Source organism: Argiope bruennichi, chromosome 8, assembly GCF_947563725.1.
Source record: "Argiope bruennichi chromosome 8, qqArgBrue1.1, whole genome shotgun sequence".
In the NCBI taxonomy this organism is placed as follows: Eukaryota; Metazoa; Arthropoda; class Arachnida; order Araneae; family Araneidae; genus Argiope; species Argiope bruennichi.
The window spans coordinates 97,707,656-97,725,787 of NC_079158.1; the positions used below are offsets into that span (position 1 = coordinate 97,707,656).

Here is an 18,132-nt window from a genome sequence, read left to right on the forward strand (position 1 = left end):
AATTGACTCATTTGCAATATGGGTTGCTTTGAACTATTTCGCTTGGTGTACTATTTTATCAATAAATGATTAAATCTTTTTGAAATTTAAATTTATCTGGAAAGACTAATCTGCTTTTTTATAAAATCAATAAATTCATTCTATATGCAGATGCCATATCATGCATTTTTAATGGATGGTAATTTGGAATTACCATAAAACTATCCAACCCATTTTTCTGATCGGAAAGACATTTACTTTTTTTTAATTTGCTGATTAAGCTTTCAAATAATTTCTTCACCTATTATTGGACATTTAAGTCCGAAAAATACAGAAAAAAAAATTTCTGCTACTAAGGATTTACAATAGCATAGAAATTTTTCGTTGCTCCTAGTTCAATAAGCGATATGGAGTTGCACACGTAAAAAACAGCGTAATTTTACTAAGTACGTAAAAGTTCTAAACACGTGGTAAAATAAATTTGAAGAGATGTTTTTCCAAATTTATTTCAACTAAATGGTTAATAATGGCATATAGAATAATTATTTCCTGAAATCGGAAGACCTAGTATTGTTTCTTTTGTTGTCGAACTAAACTCCATTTGAGCAGTTTGGCATTTCATTTTCTTTTTCATTATTTTACCATTACACTTTTAAATGAATATGAATATATTATCAAATCTAGCGCACATTAACAAGTATCTGGAAAATGAGTAAGGCGATATCTACCTAGCAAGATGAAATTTAAAAATAATTTCACTGCGACATTTACCCCAATTTTATGTCTTTTCTTCTTGATAGGATGGAAAACAATGGAATGGCCTAGGTCATTCGAAAAAACAAAACAATGCAGAAGTGTGATATATATGTCAAAATATTTATTTATGTTTTTATTAAGTTTTGTAATATTACTTCAAACTGTATGGTTTCTTATAAAGCCTACATCAAGAAGCGAAGCAAGTTTGCTTTTCTCTTTTCTTTTGAGACTGTCTATTTATATTACAATGATTCGCTCCAAAAATAGTGTTTATGTATTACTACAGAAACTCTCAGCTTTGTCAAAACATTTCTTTACATCTCAGAAATTGAAAACTTTTAAAATAATTAGCATTCTGTTCATTATATTTATGTTTGCTGGAAACTCAACTGTCACAGCTGCAGTTCGAAGCGACAAACTAAGAAAATCTATGCTCAAAAGAGTGCGATCTTTAAGCTGCATTGATGAAGACATCCAACTATTGCTGTATTACTTGAGACAGATCTCATTATATTTGCTTCCATTTTCTGTGGATTGTATAATAGTCTCTTTCGTGGGCTTTTATTGTTTGGTTTGCAACTGTATGAATTTATATTACAACGAATTTATTTCAAAATCACGTATTTTAATTGCGAAAAATGATTATTTGAGAATTCTGCATATCTACCAAGAACTGGACAATATAATGACATTAATAGACAATCTTCTTTCTTTTCCTGCTTTCATTGCAGTTCTAAACTGCATGAATGAAATATTTTGGTCCTTCTACAGTATTCTATTTTTCCCAATATATGACAATCTATTCATTTTAGGCATGATTATAAGATTTATAGTGAGTTTTATTATTTTAATGATAATGATTCTGTCGGCATCTGCTGCAAATCAGGCTGAAGTGATCGCAAGAAACTTCATTATTACTCTACCTGGATGGTTTCCTGAAATCTACATGGAAGTAAACTCAATGCTTTTGAAAATATCTACTGGTGAGTCGATGCTGACTCTATGGAAATTCTATAAAATTGAAAAGAAATTGCTTTTTGATGCAATAGGAACACTTATAACTTATGGAATTCTTTTAGGAACTTTAGGAAAAGTCACAAAATAAAAGACCTGAGGGTTCCGAATTTCAAATTCAGCTCCTAAACTCAATTCAAATAGTTTAGCAAGAGATATCAAATGGAAGAATTACAGCAAAATACGTATACTATATATTTACTATATACTAATATATTTTGTCTGTTGAATTTTCTTCCGATTAAATGAAACGATCGCAATCTTTCATTAAAAAAATTTCCAACATTCTTTTTTTTCTATCAGTTATTGTTCTCCGTGAAGAAAGATATATATATATATATATATATATATATATATATATATATATATATATATATATATATATATATATATATATATATATATATATATATATATATATATCATGTTAGAATTTAAAGATAGAAGTGAATTTTCGCTGTTCATTAAGAAAAAAAAAAGATTTCTTTTCTATATTAAAAAAGGGATTCGTAACCTTAGATGACAACTTTAATTAATTATTGTTATATATTCAGTGGCATACAAATCTTATATGACCTCTTCCATGGAGCAACTTGACGTATATTGTTCTTCATATAAGCGCAGCTATTTAATAATAGTAATTAAAGGAAGTGAGGAAAATGTAGTAATTATTAAAGCAATTTTTTGATAATTTCTTATTTTTAAGGTTTTCATGAAATTGGAAGGAATCATTGAGCGCAATTTGGTAGAAAGCTAAATTTTGTTTTTAGTTCTTAGCAATTCGTAACATAACGAAAATATTATTCACAAGTCGTGGGGCTCAGAATCAATATATTTATAGAAGATTCATGTAGAATTTTAAAGAAAGATCTGGAATAATCCTGAACATAAATAAGTAATAAATAACAATTTGAGTTATAATCTCAGTTATTAGATTAATCTATGGCCGATATTTCAACCACAGAGAAGTTAGTTAACTATTGAAAGTTCTACCAACTAATTATTATGGCTTTTGCTTTCAGTACAATTTTTTCAACAATATTCAAAAGCAATTTTTTTAGCTTAGTAAAATAAAAATAGATAATATTGTTGATTCGATTTTGTAAATTACAGCAATTTTGTGGGCATGTTTTCATTCTCTGTATTTCCACAATATATTTTGTCAGGTTAACGTTATATTATTTTCGATATTGTAATTTTCGCTGTTTCACTTCTTCATTTGTTATACAAAATACACACTGATGAAAAACATATTTGCACTATATTCAATTTTAATAAAAATTTGTATAAGTGTTGCTTCATAATCATTTATATTTTGTCATGTACTATTTTCTACCTTTTTATCTAAAACGGTTTTAACTTTTTTGATTTATTATTTAATTAAATCAATATTTTGACAATCAATGCTTGTCAGTTCATTATACATTTTGTTCCTTACACATTATCACTCACACAGTATATGTTCCTTATACGTTCTGCTTCGTATAGCATAGCCAAATATAGAACATTCGCAGAAACGAAACGAAACGCTTTTAATATTAAGGGATACAAAATCGCGAAATTATAATCTGGTTTTAATGTTTTATGTTTGCCCTTTTAATAATTAAAAGGATTTGCATTGAATCACGAAAAAAATGATATTGAATTATCACTTATCTACTGTATAAAAATTGCCTTGATTTTAATGTTAATAATGAAATTATTTCATGTGAGTTTCTTTTGGACATCTGTGGTCTGTGGCCACCGATTGGGAATAATCGTTACAGAGAATCTACAAATAGAATAGGTCAATCATAATTGTTGCTATAAAATGTTGCTGATCTATGGCACTTTTAGGCATTTCAAAGCAATAGCATGTATTTTGGAGAGGTTATAGAATTTTATTGTATTTCAAAATACATAAACTGGAATCTGAAACTGCTGATGTATAAAGTAAAGGACGATAGAACATTTCCTTTCATATTTTATAAAGAAATTTTATACTTCAACGAAAGAAAAACAATATTGAAACGTATTGACCTAATTTCACCAAATTATGCAACAATAAATGATAATTAATACTTTGGATTTTCGGTATTACTGAAGAGATCGTCAATTTCTTATTGAAAATAAAAGTTTAACTTACTATCTCAGCTCTGTTTATAGTGTCAAGGGCAGATAATAGTCTCATGCTGGATAGTTAAAAAAAAAAAAAAAAAAAAAAAAGATAAATTTTGAAAGGCATCCTCGGTGTGTCTCTTATCTAGAGCTACAAAGAAAATTAGCCGAAAATTGGCAATCAGTTATGAATTTTCACCCAAAAAAAGAATAGAAATGTTTGAAACACCATTTATTTTTTAATCTTTACATCACTTTTCTCAAAACAGTAATATTTATATAAAGTTAATTATTCCTTTTTTTGAAACTTTTATTAATCCATTTAATCCGATGCTATTTTTTAAACACAAAATTTTTATTTACTATGCTTAAACCTTAAATCGACATCCAGTTTGTTCCAAATAAAAATGCTAATTGAAAAAAAACATGATTCGAATTTCTTTCTACAGAAGGAATTCATTTTGCATTTAGGCAGAGCCAATTTCATGGAGTAAAGTCCAAACAGAGAAAAAATTTATCAAAAAAATTATGGAAGGCTTCTCTTTGCGACTTTCTTCGTATACTTACACAATATGACGTGCTATAATTTTCGAAGTTCGGCAATCCTTATGTCACATTCGGAAACAAAATTTTATGCAAAACTAGAATAGTGGAAACAAGAGCCCTTTAAAAATCTCATTTCTATAGGATACTACATGTTCTATTCCGTAATTAATTAGTCAACAATTAATTAAGGGAAAAATATGGAAAACTTCTCTTTCAGACTTTCTTCGTATACTTACACAACATGACGTGCTATAATTTTCAAAGTTTAGCAATCCTTATGTCTCATTCGGAAACAAAATTATGCAAAACTAGAACGCTGGTTACAAGTTTTACGGTTACGGTTCAAATTTTATTTCTATAAGATGTTTACAAATTTTATTTTTATAAGATGCTTACACATTTTATTTCTATAAGATGCTACATGGTATGTTTATAATTTAACTATAAAACAGACATTGGTAACCCTGAAGTATGATGCATTTTTAATTAGGATAATAAGATCATAGGCTTAGTTTAATCTTTCTAATTCTTTTAGTTTTTGAATTATCATTTCCATTATCATCTGTTTGTCAGTCCGCAAACGCACTTATAAACAGATGATAATGGACTTCAACAGATCGACAGATGGTCAATTCATTGCCGGATTTAGTTCAGAGTGAAATAGAGACTTGCACTTTTGATATTAAAATTGTGCAACGAATTTTGTCTATCTAGTTTCTTTTGTGTTTTGAAGTTATTGCGTTCACTTTCATTCGTCTAGATAGGCAGCCATTTTTTATCGGGTTTCTTTCAAAATTAGTTCAAAAATTTATGTATTTGTAGAAAGACCACATATCAAATTTAATCCTTCAAGATCAAAGCGGTTTTGAATTATTATTTTTACAGACAGAGTAATAATTTTACACAATTCTAAAAGTAGATTTATCGGACTCGGAGATTTCTACAGCGTGGATATCAGTGAAAATCTGGAATATTTTATTATATATAGAATTATTATTAATTATTCCTTATATATAGAATTATAAATATATTAGAATATCTTCCCTTTGTATAGTTTAAACACACACAAAAAAAATAAAGATATTTGAAAATACTTTATACGGCAAAACCTTTACCAATGCTATTGAAATTTGCTCGCAGTTATTTCTTAAGTTGTCATTGCTCACTAAGAAAAGGTTTTTAAAAATTTTGAACAGATTTTTAATTGAAAACTAAAACAAAATTTCAAGTTTTTACTTCAACGTATGCGATAAAATAAAAATAAAGCATACAAATTCAAAACATTAGCTTATCAGAAAGTAGTGACGAGCAACCAGCCAATATTTCATGCTTGTAAATATAAAATAAATCATGTGAAATAAAAGCATATAAAAATGCTCATTTTCATCAAGTCTTTTTAAATGATTTATGGGTCATTCTTTTTTCCATTTTGAATAATATTGAATAAGGCATATCATCAAGTGTTGAACAGATGTATCTTATCATCTTCCTTTAATTATACCCAAGTTTTCCTTATGAGCTTTAATAATATCCCCTCAAAAGTTTGTATTGATTTTTTATCTCACACTTCCATTAATTTTTAGAATATTTAACGCTTTGCAGATTTTTTTCAGTGTTTTAAACATAAAATAAAAGGAAATCAACTTACTTGACAACTATCGGATAGAGTCTTAAGGTTTCAGATATAACATTGTCCAGGTATTTCATTTTCTGTATAGCTTCGTAAGTCAGTTCGCCCTTAAATAAATTGAAAAGTACAATAATATAATTAAAAGAAGGATGCAATAATAGTTACAAAAACATAAAAAAAAAACTCACCGCCAAATGGATCGGTTTGGGGATATCAATATTTACATTTTTCTATTCAGTTTTATTTTCACGTTAAAAAAATTAATTAGTTATATGCTCTGATTAAAATAAGATAAATTTAATTAATCAGCTTACTGAAAAAATACTTCAAAATGTGGCTTAGCACTGTTAAATGATTCCGAATCATAAAAAAAATTTTTGCTCATTATTTGTTATGGCTGTTACTTAAAATTGATTTAAGTAGAAATATTTTTTTTTTTTTTTTGTCGTGGCACCTTATATACTAAGCGAACAAAAGTCAGCATGATTAAAAGTAAAAATAGATTTTTAGATTCATAACTTTGTTTTCTTATTTTTTTAAAGAAAGGCTGGGCGATCAGATGTTGAATTTAAATTATATAAAGAATATGCTCGAACTTACATTTTTAACATTGCTAAATGATTTCAAACCATAAAATTTATTTTGCCTTTGCCTTGTTATACTACTGTTTTAAATATGATAAAAATAAAAATATTTTATTGTCATGATATCTTATATAATAAATATTTCAAAATAAATTAATGCTTCTGGATTTGAGACTTCATTTTCTAATTTTTCTCAGAAAGATTGGACGAACAGCTATTGAATTTAGATGACATAAAGTATATGTCCGAATTTACGTTTACAAATTAAAATGTCTTTGAGCCCTAAATGTTTTGGCTCTTTGATTATTATAGCTGTCGGCATAAATTTGATAAAAGCAAAAATAATTTATTTCTGTGGCACCGTATATGCTATAATGATCAACACTTTATATTCTAAATGATATAAGGTAGGAAAATTCGCCCATGTAAGCCATTAAGATAACGATCAAAAATTGATGAAGTTGAAAATGCTTTGAACAGGTCACATCATATAGAAAGCCGATAATGATAAAACAATTTTAATTATCAATGGTTTTGTTTTTAGTGAAAATATTTTCAGGCATTTTCTTCATAAGTCTTTGAGAACTTAAAGGCTTATTTTTTTAAAAAATCACACATATTTTGGGTGTTTATTTACTTCCACATAAAATGTTTTCAATCATATTCCACAAACTTACAGAAAATATTAACAAAATATTGTATTTATTTTTGAAGGAACATTTTGAAATTAAGTGGAAATATGAATATTTGAAATAAAAATCTCATTGCGCATATGAGAATCATAACATAATTTTTTTTATATAGCGCAGGAGATTCTATCAATAGTTTGAGGTATACCATCCTTGTGAAATCTATATATCTATCTATCTGTATGTATACATGTCTGTATGTGTACATAATTCATAGATGAACAAAAAGGAATTGGATAAAATTTGGTACATAAATGTATCACGGAATTTGTAGATATGTACGAAAAATTGCACAGAATGTATTAGAAGAATGACAGTTTATTAGTCTTTTTTTTTTTTTTTTGCTGACATTGCAGGAATTAAGGTATGTTTGGGATACATATTTTTGAAAAAAAAACATTATAAATAGTTACCTTTTTGAATATTTGCATAAAAAGAACTGAAAAAAAACATCTGTAAAATCAAAATATGCCAGTTAAAAGGCAAAAGTGTTTTAAAAAAAATGGAAAAAAAAGAGAATTTTTTCTGTGTTAAAAACGACGTATAAAGCAAAAATCTTCTAGTTTAGAGATTGATGAAATGAGTTACTTGAAGTTTTGTAGATATAATAAGAAATATATTATCTATAATCTGAAGTAACAAATAAGCCATATTTCTGTTAAATATTGAATTTTGGATGAAAAATAACGTGAAATTTCTATTTTTTTTCCACCTTGTGAAGCATTAAAATAACTATAAAATATTTCTAAAGGAACGGTTTGCTTATTCATAGTTCAGGAAATACAAAATATATTAAGAAATTATTATACTAAATTTGGATAACAAAAAGTATACATTAGATTTTAATTTATGAGGTGTTTCGTAAGAAAATGCTATCAAAGAATAGAATTTGAGTAAACAGTATCTAAAGGTATAAAATAGCATTAAAACGCATGTAAATGTAAAAATCGATGTAACTCCCCCCCCCCCCCCAAAAAAAAATAATACAGAAACCAAATTCAAATGTTTTTATAAAGAAACCTGTTCACGCATTAAGAATATTAAATAAAACATGTTTCGGAATTTTTCAAAAAAAGAAGAAGGAAAGAAAAAAAAAAAAAAAAAAAAAGGAAATTTTGATATAGTTACTGATCTTAATTAAAAGGGCTCCGAGCTAGATAGATGAAACTTGAAATGAAAAACTTTGATGAAATGAAACTTTGACTTGAGATGATATTTTTAAATGTGTAAATTGAACTTGCCTGTTAATTGGAAATGCAAAGCTGCCTAGACAAAACACTATTTTGATATAATTTAACAATGGGGCCTTACATTTTTTTCTTGCAATATCAAGTCCACTTCCTCCCTTAGCGTATCTTGTATGTCCGGATTCAAAGCCAACTGATAAGTCGCAAACGATAAAGTGGATGAAGTAGTGTCATACCCGGCAGTGAAGAAAATCACACTTTGAGCCACAAGTTCGTCTGATGAAAGACCTGCAGAGATACTACTTCATAAATAAGGAATTGAAAATATCTAACATAACAATTATAGAAATCAAATTTCTAACAGGATGATTGAGAGTTAGAAGAAAAAGGGTAGAAATTAAAATGGAATTTTTAAAATCGAATGTTTAAAATGCAATGGAATAAAGAGCACTAGTGAAGGTAATAATTAGTTAATCGTGATGCAAAAGCTGCGTATATCTATTTCTTGGAAATGTTTTTTTTTATTCCACGAATTAATACCATATAAACTTTATTTTAAAATATTCAATATAAATCAAACTGATCTTTTAAATTCTTTCCATATAACAAGACTTCTAAATTTCTTTTTTAAGAAACAAGTCTGGCAGTTCTATCAGATTCATCGTCTGCATATTACAACGTTGCCACTTTCACGTGATAATTTCTTATTTGAAGGGGGGGGGCGCAAAAGTAACATCTTGTGAGTAGAAGCAGTAGCTTGATCCATTTAAATAATTATTGTGAATCACGACTGAAAGAGCAAGATTTTGAGACAAAGACATGATTGTGCAGACAGATTTTGAGACATAATTGTGCACAAAGTTTACGTTACTGAAAAATTTTGTCAAAATCTTGAGTGGAAAAGCTTTTCCCATATTTAGTTCATCAATAGTCATTCTAACATTGAATAAGCCATCGAAAACACAAAAGACTCCGATTCCAATCACGTGAAAGAAAAATGAAAAAAAAAAAAAAAAAAAAAAAAAAATGAAATAAAAGGGAAGGATGAAAAACAAACAAACAAAAAAAAGTTCGATGTTTTAATCAACAAATTAGATCAGCTGTCATTCACTTCTTGCATCATTCTAATAGTTTTCTCACCTTTCTCTAAAATGATCGAACTATGTGATGAAAGCTCTTTAGGATATCTCTATTTTTATTTCCATAAACACTCATCAACTTATCATAAACGTTTCGAAGACATTTTTCTCCAAATTTTACCAAAAATGCATCGTTTCAAATCACCTCCATAATCAACACCTGCCAAAGACAGGCACCACGAGATCGAATCATATCTTTAAGTATACATATACCTAGTTGATTTAAAGGTTACTAATTCTTCAATGATGTTCCGTCAGCAAACGGAATAATCAGCATAGGTAAATACTGGGTAAATACAAAACCCTCTGGAATATTTTCTTACTTATAAGGATGATTACGAATTCAAATATTTTATGTACCTTTCTCAGTAGAATTTCATCAGCTCAAAAATTAGCAGTGCTACGAAAAATATTTAAAAATGTGGAAACTTTAAAAACAATTACTTAACCCATAAGTAGTCTAATATTTTCAATTTCAAAGCCAGATATGAAGACCAGATATCAAACATATTGTTACGAAACTTGCTCCACTGATTCCGTAAAATCAATGAGTTCGCTTGTAGTGGTTGTATGGTGTAACATAATCAACAGACCTCAATATTAAACAAGGACGTTTAATATCGAGGTCTTAATATCGAGCACACAGACAACAAATACACAGCCGAGAAGTACAAAAGTGATACACAGCAGCACACTTAGTACAAACAGTAGTCTACAAGTAGTAATCGGTAGTAAAAAAAAAACCACACCACACAAAGCGGCCAGACAGAAGTCAGCAGGAGGGAGGAATCTACGTAGTTATTCTCTATCGATCTCTCCAAATGCCTGCAAATCTCTACTGTCGCCTCGCTTTAGCTGTATCCAACTGCCGATTCACTACTATAGACTAGCTACTCCACGCACGACTCGATGCTGCTTCTATAATAAATTCTATGATTCAGAAATAATTTTTTTTTCATTGCTCTCCTTATTTTTCACAAATCATTAAAATTTGGACATAAAATAAAAAAATAAAGTAACCGCATTTGCAAGAAACGAAACTCACATCAGTATCTATGAAATAAGTTTAGCCTTTTATTAATAAAATAGGCGTTTACTTTTCATAGTCATAGCTTTGAAGATGTGATGTCCAGCACTGTGCTCTTCATAGTTTGACACGATGTCCTCTGTCTCTTTCTCGCACTTTTGCTCTTCCTTACCAATCTCTTTCGCCGTGTCCATCAAGAGCTGAAGAAAGTCATTCCGAACCTTAGATAAGAAATTAACATCGTAAAGATTATAAATGCTATTTATCACATTCATTATTTTCATGTACAGTCCATTGGTGTAGAGAATAACGAATATCTAGAAGAATGAAGTTTTGAAGAATATTTTTGGAATTTTTATTTATCTGGAAGAATGAAAGAAGAATATTTTTGGAATTTTTATTTATCTGGAAGAATGAATGAAGAATATTTTTGGAATTTTTATTTATCTAGAAGAATGAATGAAGAATATTTTTGGAATTTTTATTTATCTAGAAGAATGAATGAAGAATATTTTTGGAATTTTTATTTATCTAGAAGAATGAATGAAGAATATTTTTGGAATTTTTATTTATCTAGAAGAATGAATGAAGAATATTTTTGGAATTTTTATTTATCTAGAAGAATGAATGAAGAATATTTTTGGAATTTTTATTTATCTAGAAGAATGAATGAAGAATATTTTTGGAATTTTTATTTATCTAGAAGAATGAATAAAGAATATTTTTTGGTAAAAGGAAGGCTTTTGCTACTACACACACGAATAATGATATAATATAGCATTTTTTGTGTTTGGTACTTACGATAAAGAAAGCCGAGTATGTATATTAGATTATTTCTGTCGTATGTTTTGATACTTCCACAGAAATGGATTTCGTTCAAAATCTGATACAGATCTAAATATTTAGTTTCGTTTAGTTTAAAATGCGTTTTTCTGATTCACGGATGTGGGAAATGTGAAAATTCTGCAAAATCTGGAATTTTATCGTTTTGACTTTTTCCGTTTGTATATGTCGCATATAAGAAAATAAGAATTAAAATATTCTTGGATGTTGCCTTAAAACAATGTTTCTCGAATTAGCTTTTAATAATGGCCAAAAAATATTGAATTGTTTCTGAAAAATCTTATAAATTTATTTTTCTCTTAATAATGCAATAATTTGAAAAATGTAAAATAATAGATAAAAAAAATTCTTATTTGCAAGTATGAATTGTTCCTCTGTGGTTCATTGTATCCGAAATGATGACACACACACAACCATTAAATATTAAGTAAATACAGTACTTTTAACATTTTTGTTCTCATAAAAATGAATGCAATTAATTACATTAAGTACTTTTTACCTTTTTGCACTCAAAAATGAATGCAATTAATTAAATTAAGTACTTTTTACCTTTTTGCACTCACAAAAATGAATGCAATTAATTACATTAAGTACTTTTCACCTTTTTTGCACTCACAAAAATGAATGCAATTAATTACATTAAGTACTTTTCACCTTTTTTGCACTCATAAAAATGAATACAATTAATTAAATTATTTTTCACCATTTTTGCTAGCAAAAAAGAATGCAATTAAGTCCCAGAAATAAACATAAATCATATATGTAGAGCTAAATAAGTATAAACTCATTTTTTTAAACTAATATACCTGTCCCGTTCTTTTTCTTTCTTCTATTATCTGAAGCGTTATATCTCGAAAGAAATCCGTGGCATCCGAAGTAAAGAGACTGATCCTTAATAGCTTCATGAGTCGTGGAGCTATAACTGAAAAAAAGAGATAATACTTTTTTCGAATTTTATCACTGAAATATAAAACGTTTATATGAGAAATAGCATTATTATTTTTATTGCTTATTTAAGAGTTCTCAAGGATGTCGAATCTTTAGGGTGCTCAATTATTATTGGGTTAAAAATTAGAACTTCTTGTAACAGGATTATATTTAACCTTTAAATGCAGCATTATTGATTTTAATTTTAAAAAAAAATCGTTTATTATAGAAAAATAGTCATAGGTTATGTAAAAAGTAAATAAAAAAAAATCCAGATAATAAAACGGTATATTTATTTTGAAAAACTTTGTATGTAGACTTTTGGTAATATATAGTATTTCCCAAAAATCTAGCTTGTATTTAATATAATTTTCAAATACAACATCAAGTATTGATAGCTTATCTGACAACAGATGAGAAGTAGTTTTTTTAGCAATTAGATTAGATAGATCATTCCTTCATAGGGAACTCGACAATAGAAACTATCTTTTCAAGTAACACACTGAACTTCCTCCCCCACCACATTCAAATGTAAAAAAACGGTATAACTTCTCCGTCAAAAATAATGACAGCTATTTTCTTTCGCACGCGATTTATTGTCTATGGTTATCAATGTGCATTTGGAAATGGACACACTCAGGTTTCTTAGTAAAATTAAGTAGAACTGGATGCAGACAATTGTCAACAATATGAATTTAAGGGTTAATGGCTGCATGCTACCTGTAAACGCATTAAACAAAAAATTCCCAATGAGTGTACAATAAAAGAGCTATGATGTGTTGATAAGAGAAATAGTAGTTAATCCAAGAAAAAATGGAATACAGATAGCTAAAAATAGCCAAGGCGTACCTAAAAATCAACACTTGCAATAATTCAGAGCATAAGCACACGTAAAATAGCAATAGCGGACAGCTAGAGAGGTCCTTGCGCAATTCCAAAGCTAGAAATTAATTCTCCTCGGAACATCTTTGCTTATATACTCTTCATGACAGGGTATCGAATTTTATACAAGTTTATCTGAATATTGGCTCCTAATAGAGGTATTTTCATAAAGTTTAATTTTCGAAAACCCTCATTTTTGTCATTAATGTCGCCAAATTCGTATCCAAGTCATATCCGCCAAATTTGCATCCAAACTCGGGTTCATTGATTTGGCATTTATTCCGCATTCTTCGAAAAAAAAACCTATAAATCACTCTTTCTTTCTGTGAGGAAAATGGTGATAGATTTGTAGAAGGAGATACAAGAAGCAAAGGAGATTTGTTGTTAAAAGACATGCATGATGAAAAAAATCCTTCAAATTTCTAAAAGGAAATCAGTCTGTTGGGCTTAGAACTATCAATTTTTATATTTATCTTCAAGAAGATGCTCTCTAAAAATAAATGAACAATTTTTTTATTATTTAAATTGTTATTTAACCATTAATTAAAAATACCAATGATTTCTCTGAAGAACTTCGGAGTACATTATAATAGAATCATTATTTTTAAGGGTTTTTTTTTTCTTTTAAATAGAAAAATATCTTTTCAATGATAGAGGTTTCATTTGTAAAAATTTTCTCAAATTTTCATAAATTTTTAATGAATATTTAAAAATTTATTTTACAATAATATTTTCTATTGTTTAATTACTAATGTTAAAATTCACTTACTTTGCGACGATATTTAAACATTTTTTGTGGTTGTCATATTTGCTGCATGATTAAGAAAAATTTAAAAATAAAATAATAGCAGACCATTCAAAACTAAAAAATTATTATTATGATAAAATGTTTTGAATTATTGTATCAAATCTCTTGGTATTTTATCTCTGTTTTTATTTATTTATTTATTGCAGAATTCGCTTAAGCAAAAGAGCAAATTCATAATATATGTACATAAGTACAAATATTATGGATTTGTTCTTTGAATAAGTACAAATTCATAATTTTGTACATAAGTTCTTCATTTTAATAGTTTTCATGCAGTGAAATAAATATTGTTACAGAAAAATTGAAAAACTCATGGGTTATCCGGTAAAAAGCCCAACGGGTACAATGGCAATTAATGATAATTTATTTTACACAACAATGCATTAGTGAAACATAACCGTAACGTGCACAAAAACATCGCTAGCAATAAACATGAGGGGCACATAAATAGCTATTAAAACATACAGCAGCACAAAGCGCTCAGAGAGTACTCAACTTCTTGATCACTCAATGCTGACTCATTTTAGCTCTGTCGCTTGTTATTTTATAGATTTCTTGACAGGTAAAACCAAACCAGAACAAATCGGGAAACTCGAATCTTGATGGATATATCGCCCAGATTCTAGAATATTCTGGGTCCTTCTTTTCTGCCGTCATATTCGTTATGCTGCCAAGTGATTGTTAAGTTTGTCGTTAAGAGTCATGCACTCGCCATCCATTCAGTAGACATTATTGTATCCATAAATCTATTTTCTTTACCAAAAGACTTTTTGATCAGGAAAACAAAATAACAAATCTGTATCAGTATTTTGGAATTTTGCAATTCATTATTTCAAATATTCGTCCCTGAGTATTATAAGACAATAGAATAAAATTTTTAAAATTAAATTAATAGATTGACCGATAAGCAATAATAGGCCATGAAAATATTAAAATAATGTATTATTTTCAAGATCCAGAAAGTGTAAAAAAAAATTTAAAATTTTAGTATACCAAAATAAAAATAAAAAATAAAATAAAAATTAAACCTCTTTACAATCGTGTTTCAAGTTCAAATAATGAAACATTAAAAACTAAGAAATTGCATCAGCATTAAAACATTATTGATAAAATTATTTATATATGAGATATGCATTGGTGAAACAATAATAATAATGAAGGAAATAATTTTGATAAATCTTACGAAACAACAACAGTCTCAAACCAAGTTTTTGGTTGAAAACTTCCTTAGCCGCTGGGACAAACCTATTGTCTGGATCATTGTGGGAATCAATTTTGCTGGAGAATGCCGAACTAGCGATTACGTCCATTGTGAATGCACCGTATATTCTGAAGAAGAAAAAAATGATTTAAGTTTTTGAATTTTTTAAATCAAAGTAAAACAAAATTTTAAGTAAATAGATATAGCATGGTTCTGATGAGTTGGCGAAAAACTTTCTACCAAAGATAATTAAGAGCGATAATTGAGAGGGAAGAAAGAATGGAACAAAGAACTAATTTTAGAAAAATAATAAATACGATTGTGTTGACTTCTTCTTTAACATTTGGTATATCTTCAGTCGGGTGTTATGAGAATGTAAAATTAAATTTGATCTTAAATTTTTTAAATCAAAGTAAAACAAAATTTTAAGTAAATAGAAATAGCATGGTTCTGATGAGTTGGCGAAAAACTTTCTACCAAAGATAATTAAGAGCGATAATTGAGAGGGAAGAAAGAATGGAACAAAGAACTAAATTTTAGAAAAATAATAAATACGATTGTGTTGACTTCTTCTTTAACACTTGGTATATCTTCAGTCGGGTGTTATGAAAATGAAAAATTAAATTTGATTTTAAATTTTTTAAATCAAAGTAAAACAAAATTTTAAGTAAATAGATATAGCATGGTTCTGATGAGTTGGCGAAAAACTTTCTACCAAAGATAATTAAGAGCGATAATTGAGAGGGAAGAAAGAATGGAACAAAGAACTAATTTTAGAAAAATAATAAATACGATTGTGTTGACTTCTTCTTTAACACTTGGTATATCTTCAATCAGGTGTTATGAAAATGCAAAATAAAATTTGACCTTAAATTTTTGAGGCACGTCTGTTTCCTAATTAATCAAAACAGTCTTCTCTGCTAATGCAAATTTTTTCTGTTACATCCGCTAATTCGTAAGAGGCAAATTATAATAGAATTATATTTAAAATCTCCTTTAAATAGTATTTATTTAAACACTGAACTATTAACCCATTCACTGGTTTATTATCCAAGGCACCTTTTGGGAAAATATTGTTGTTTTGATTCGAATAAGAATCTGTATTTGCTTCTCGCAATTGTTTTATGAACTCAACTCTCGTAAATAATCAAATGATGCTTATAAATTATGAATAGATGCACGTACGGTGTAAAGGTTAACCAGATAAAGGGTTAAATAACAAAAATGTATAGAAAAAAAGAGTCGGCGTCCTGGCATAGGGGTAGCGTGTCTTCCCCGTGATCTGGGCGTCCTGGTTTGTGCATGGTTGTTCTCCCGTTGTTCTATCTGTGAGATGTGTGAATGTGCCCTCCTGCATAAAGGGGTTGTGCAAGCGAATGAGTGATGCGTGAGTAGCTAAGTCGTACTCTTGGCCCTAGTTGGCTCTACTATAAAAACTAGAGACGTTCCCCCTCAGGCTTAAATCAGCTGTCTTGGAGCAGCGGGTTTGTCCGTGGCAAGTGCCATAAGAAACAACACAACAACAACAGAAAAAAAAAGAAAAGAAACGTTGGTATTAAAAAGTATGCGTGTTATAAAATAAAGGTGAAAGCAAAAATTTTGTCTTGAAGTTCATGCCCGAAGAAAGCTATATTATTGTCACAAATTTGTAAGTGACAAAAAAAAAAAAACTATGTAAATATTTATGAAACAATAAAAGTGGCTTAAATTTAATTACAACAATTAAACACTTTGCTAGAAATTTTATTAAAATGAACTCATAAATATTTTTTGAAAATTCAAGGGAAAAAATGGGTCGATAATAATTAACAAGCCAATTTAAAGAGCAAACAGTTATCATTTGTAACGATTTTGTATTTATTATCGCCAAGAAATTTATTATCTTGTAATTATCTTATAATTTATTATTTATTATCGCCAAGAAATAATGTATTCTTAAACTTGAAAATAGTTAAAATGAACCTTCTACGACCTGTGCGAATTTCTTGTTGCTATTGTTCATTGTTTAATAGGATATTTTATAGTGGAAAAATATGATAGGATAATACATTTTCTGATTTATACTGAAATAAATGAAGTTGGTCAACTAAATAAGCTTTGATTTTTATATTTTAAAATATAAAATGAGTGTTAAAAATATAATTGATTGAAATTGTTAGTCTGAAATATTGTAGTACGATAACGATTCAGGATTTGTCAATTTTTAGTTTATTTTTGAAATTTTTCTTTGCTATATTGCAAAAACAGAGCACACAAATAATGTTTTTAATACTACCTCAAATAGAATAAGCATAAATCTAGTTACTAAAGCAATGAAAACTATTAGACAAATATTGTGCAGAAATAATATTGACAAATCTGGAAGGATTTAATTCTATTATTTAAAATTTAAAATTGTAAAAAAAAGATTTTTGGGTAATAATATGATTTTAAAACTATAAAGGAGAAATAGCAGAATTCAATTTAAAAATTCTGGTTAATTGCTTCACTAAACTGTTTTTGAAGAGCATTTTTTTTTTTTACTCAAGAGCACAAGATTTTTCTTCATACATACACTGAAGAGTCAAAAAAAAAAAAAAAAAAAAAAAAAAAAAAACTGGTACAGGTGTCCGTAAGGAAATAAAAGATGTATGAAACGAATTACACTTAACCTCATTTTACACCTCATTTTACACTTAAAATGAGGCAGCGGCTATATAAAACAACAGGTATCTTACAAAACTGTTAGATCGGTTCTTGCTACTACGGTATCAAATTATCAAGATGTAAATGATTTTGAATGCGGTGTTAATGTTGACATACTAAAGATGGGACATAACATCT

The 18,132-nt window shown here is 28.1% G+C and overlaps 1 protein-coding gene across 1 annotated transcript in view; it reads right to left on the bottom strand.

Annotated features, from left to right (window-relative positions):
• The window catches only part of LOC129980817 (cytochrome P450 3A8-like), a 36,094-nt gene that overhangs the window by 8,299 nt on the left and 9,663 nt on the right, over positions 1-18,132 (bottom strand). The window contains exons 7-11 of the mRNA XM_056091208.1: positions 15,292-15,437; positions 12,298-12,413; positions 10,719-10,869; positions 8,607-8,770; positions 6,041-6,129 (exon numbers count right to left, since the gene is read on the bottom strand). Coding sequence (XP_055947183.1) covers positions 6,041-6,129; positions 8,607-8,770; positions 10,719-10,869; positions 12,298-12,413; positions 15,292-15,437 — 666 coding nt within the window. The remainder of the gene's footprint in view (positions 1-6,040; positions 6,130-8,606; positions 8,771-10,718; positions 10,870-12,297; positions 12,414-15,291; positions 15,438-18,132) is intronic.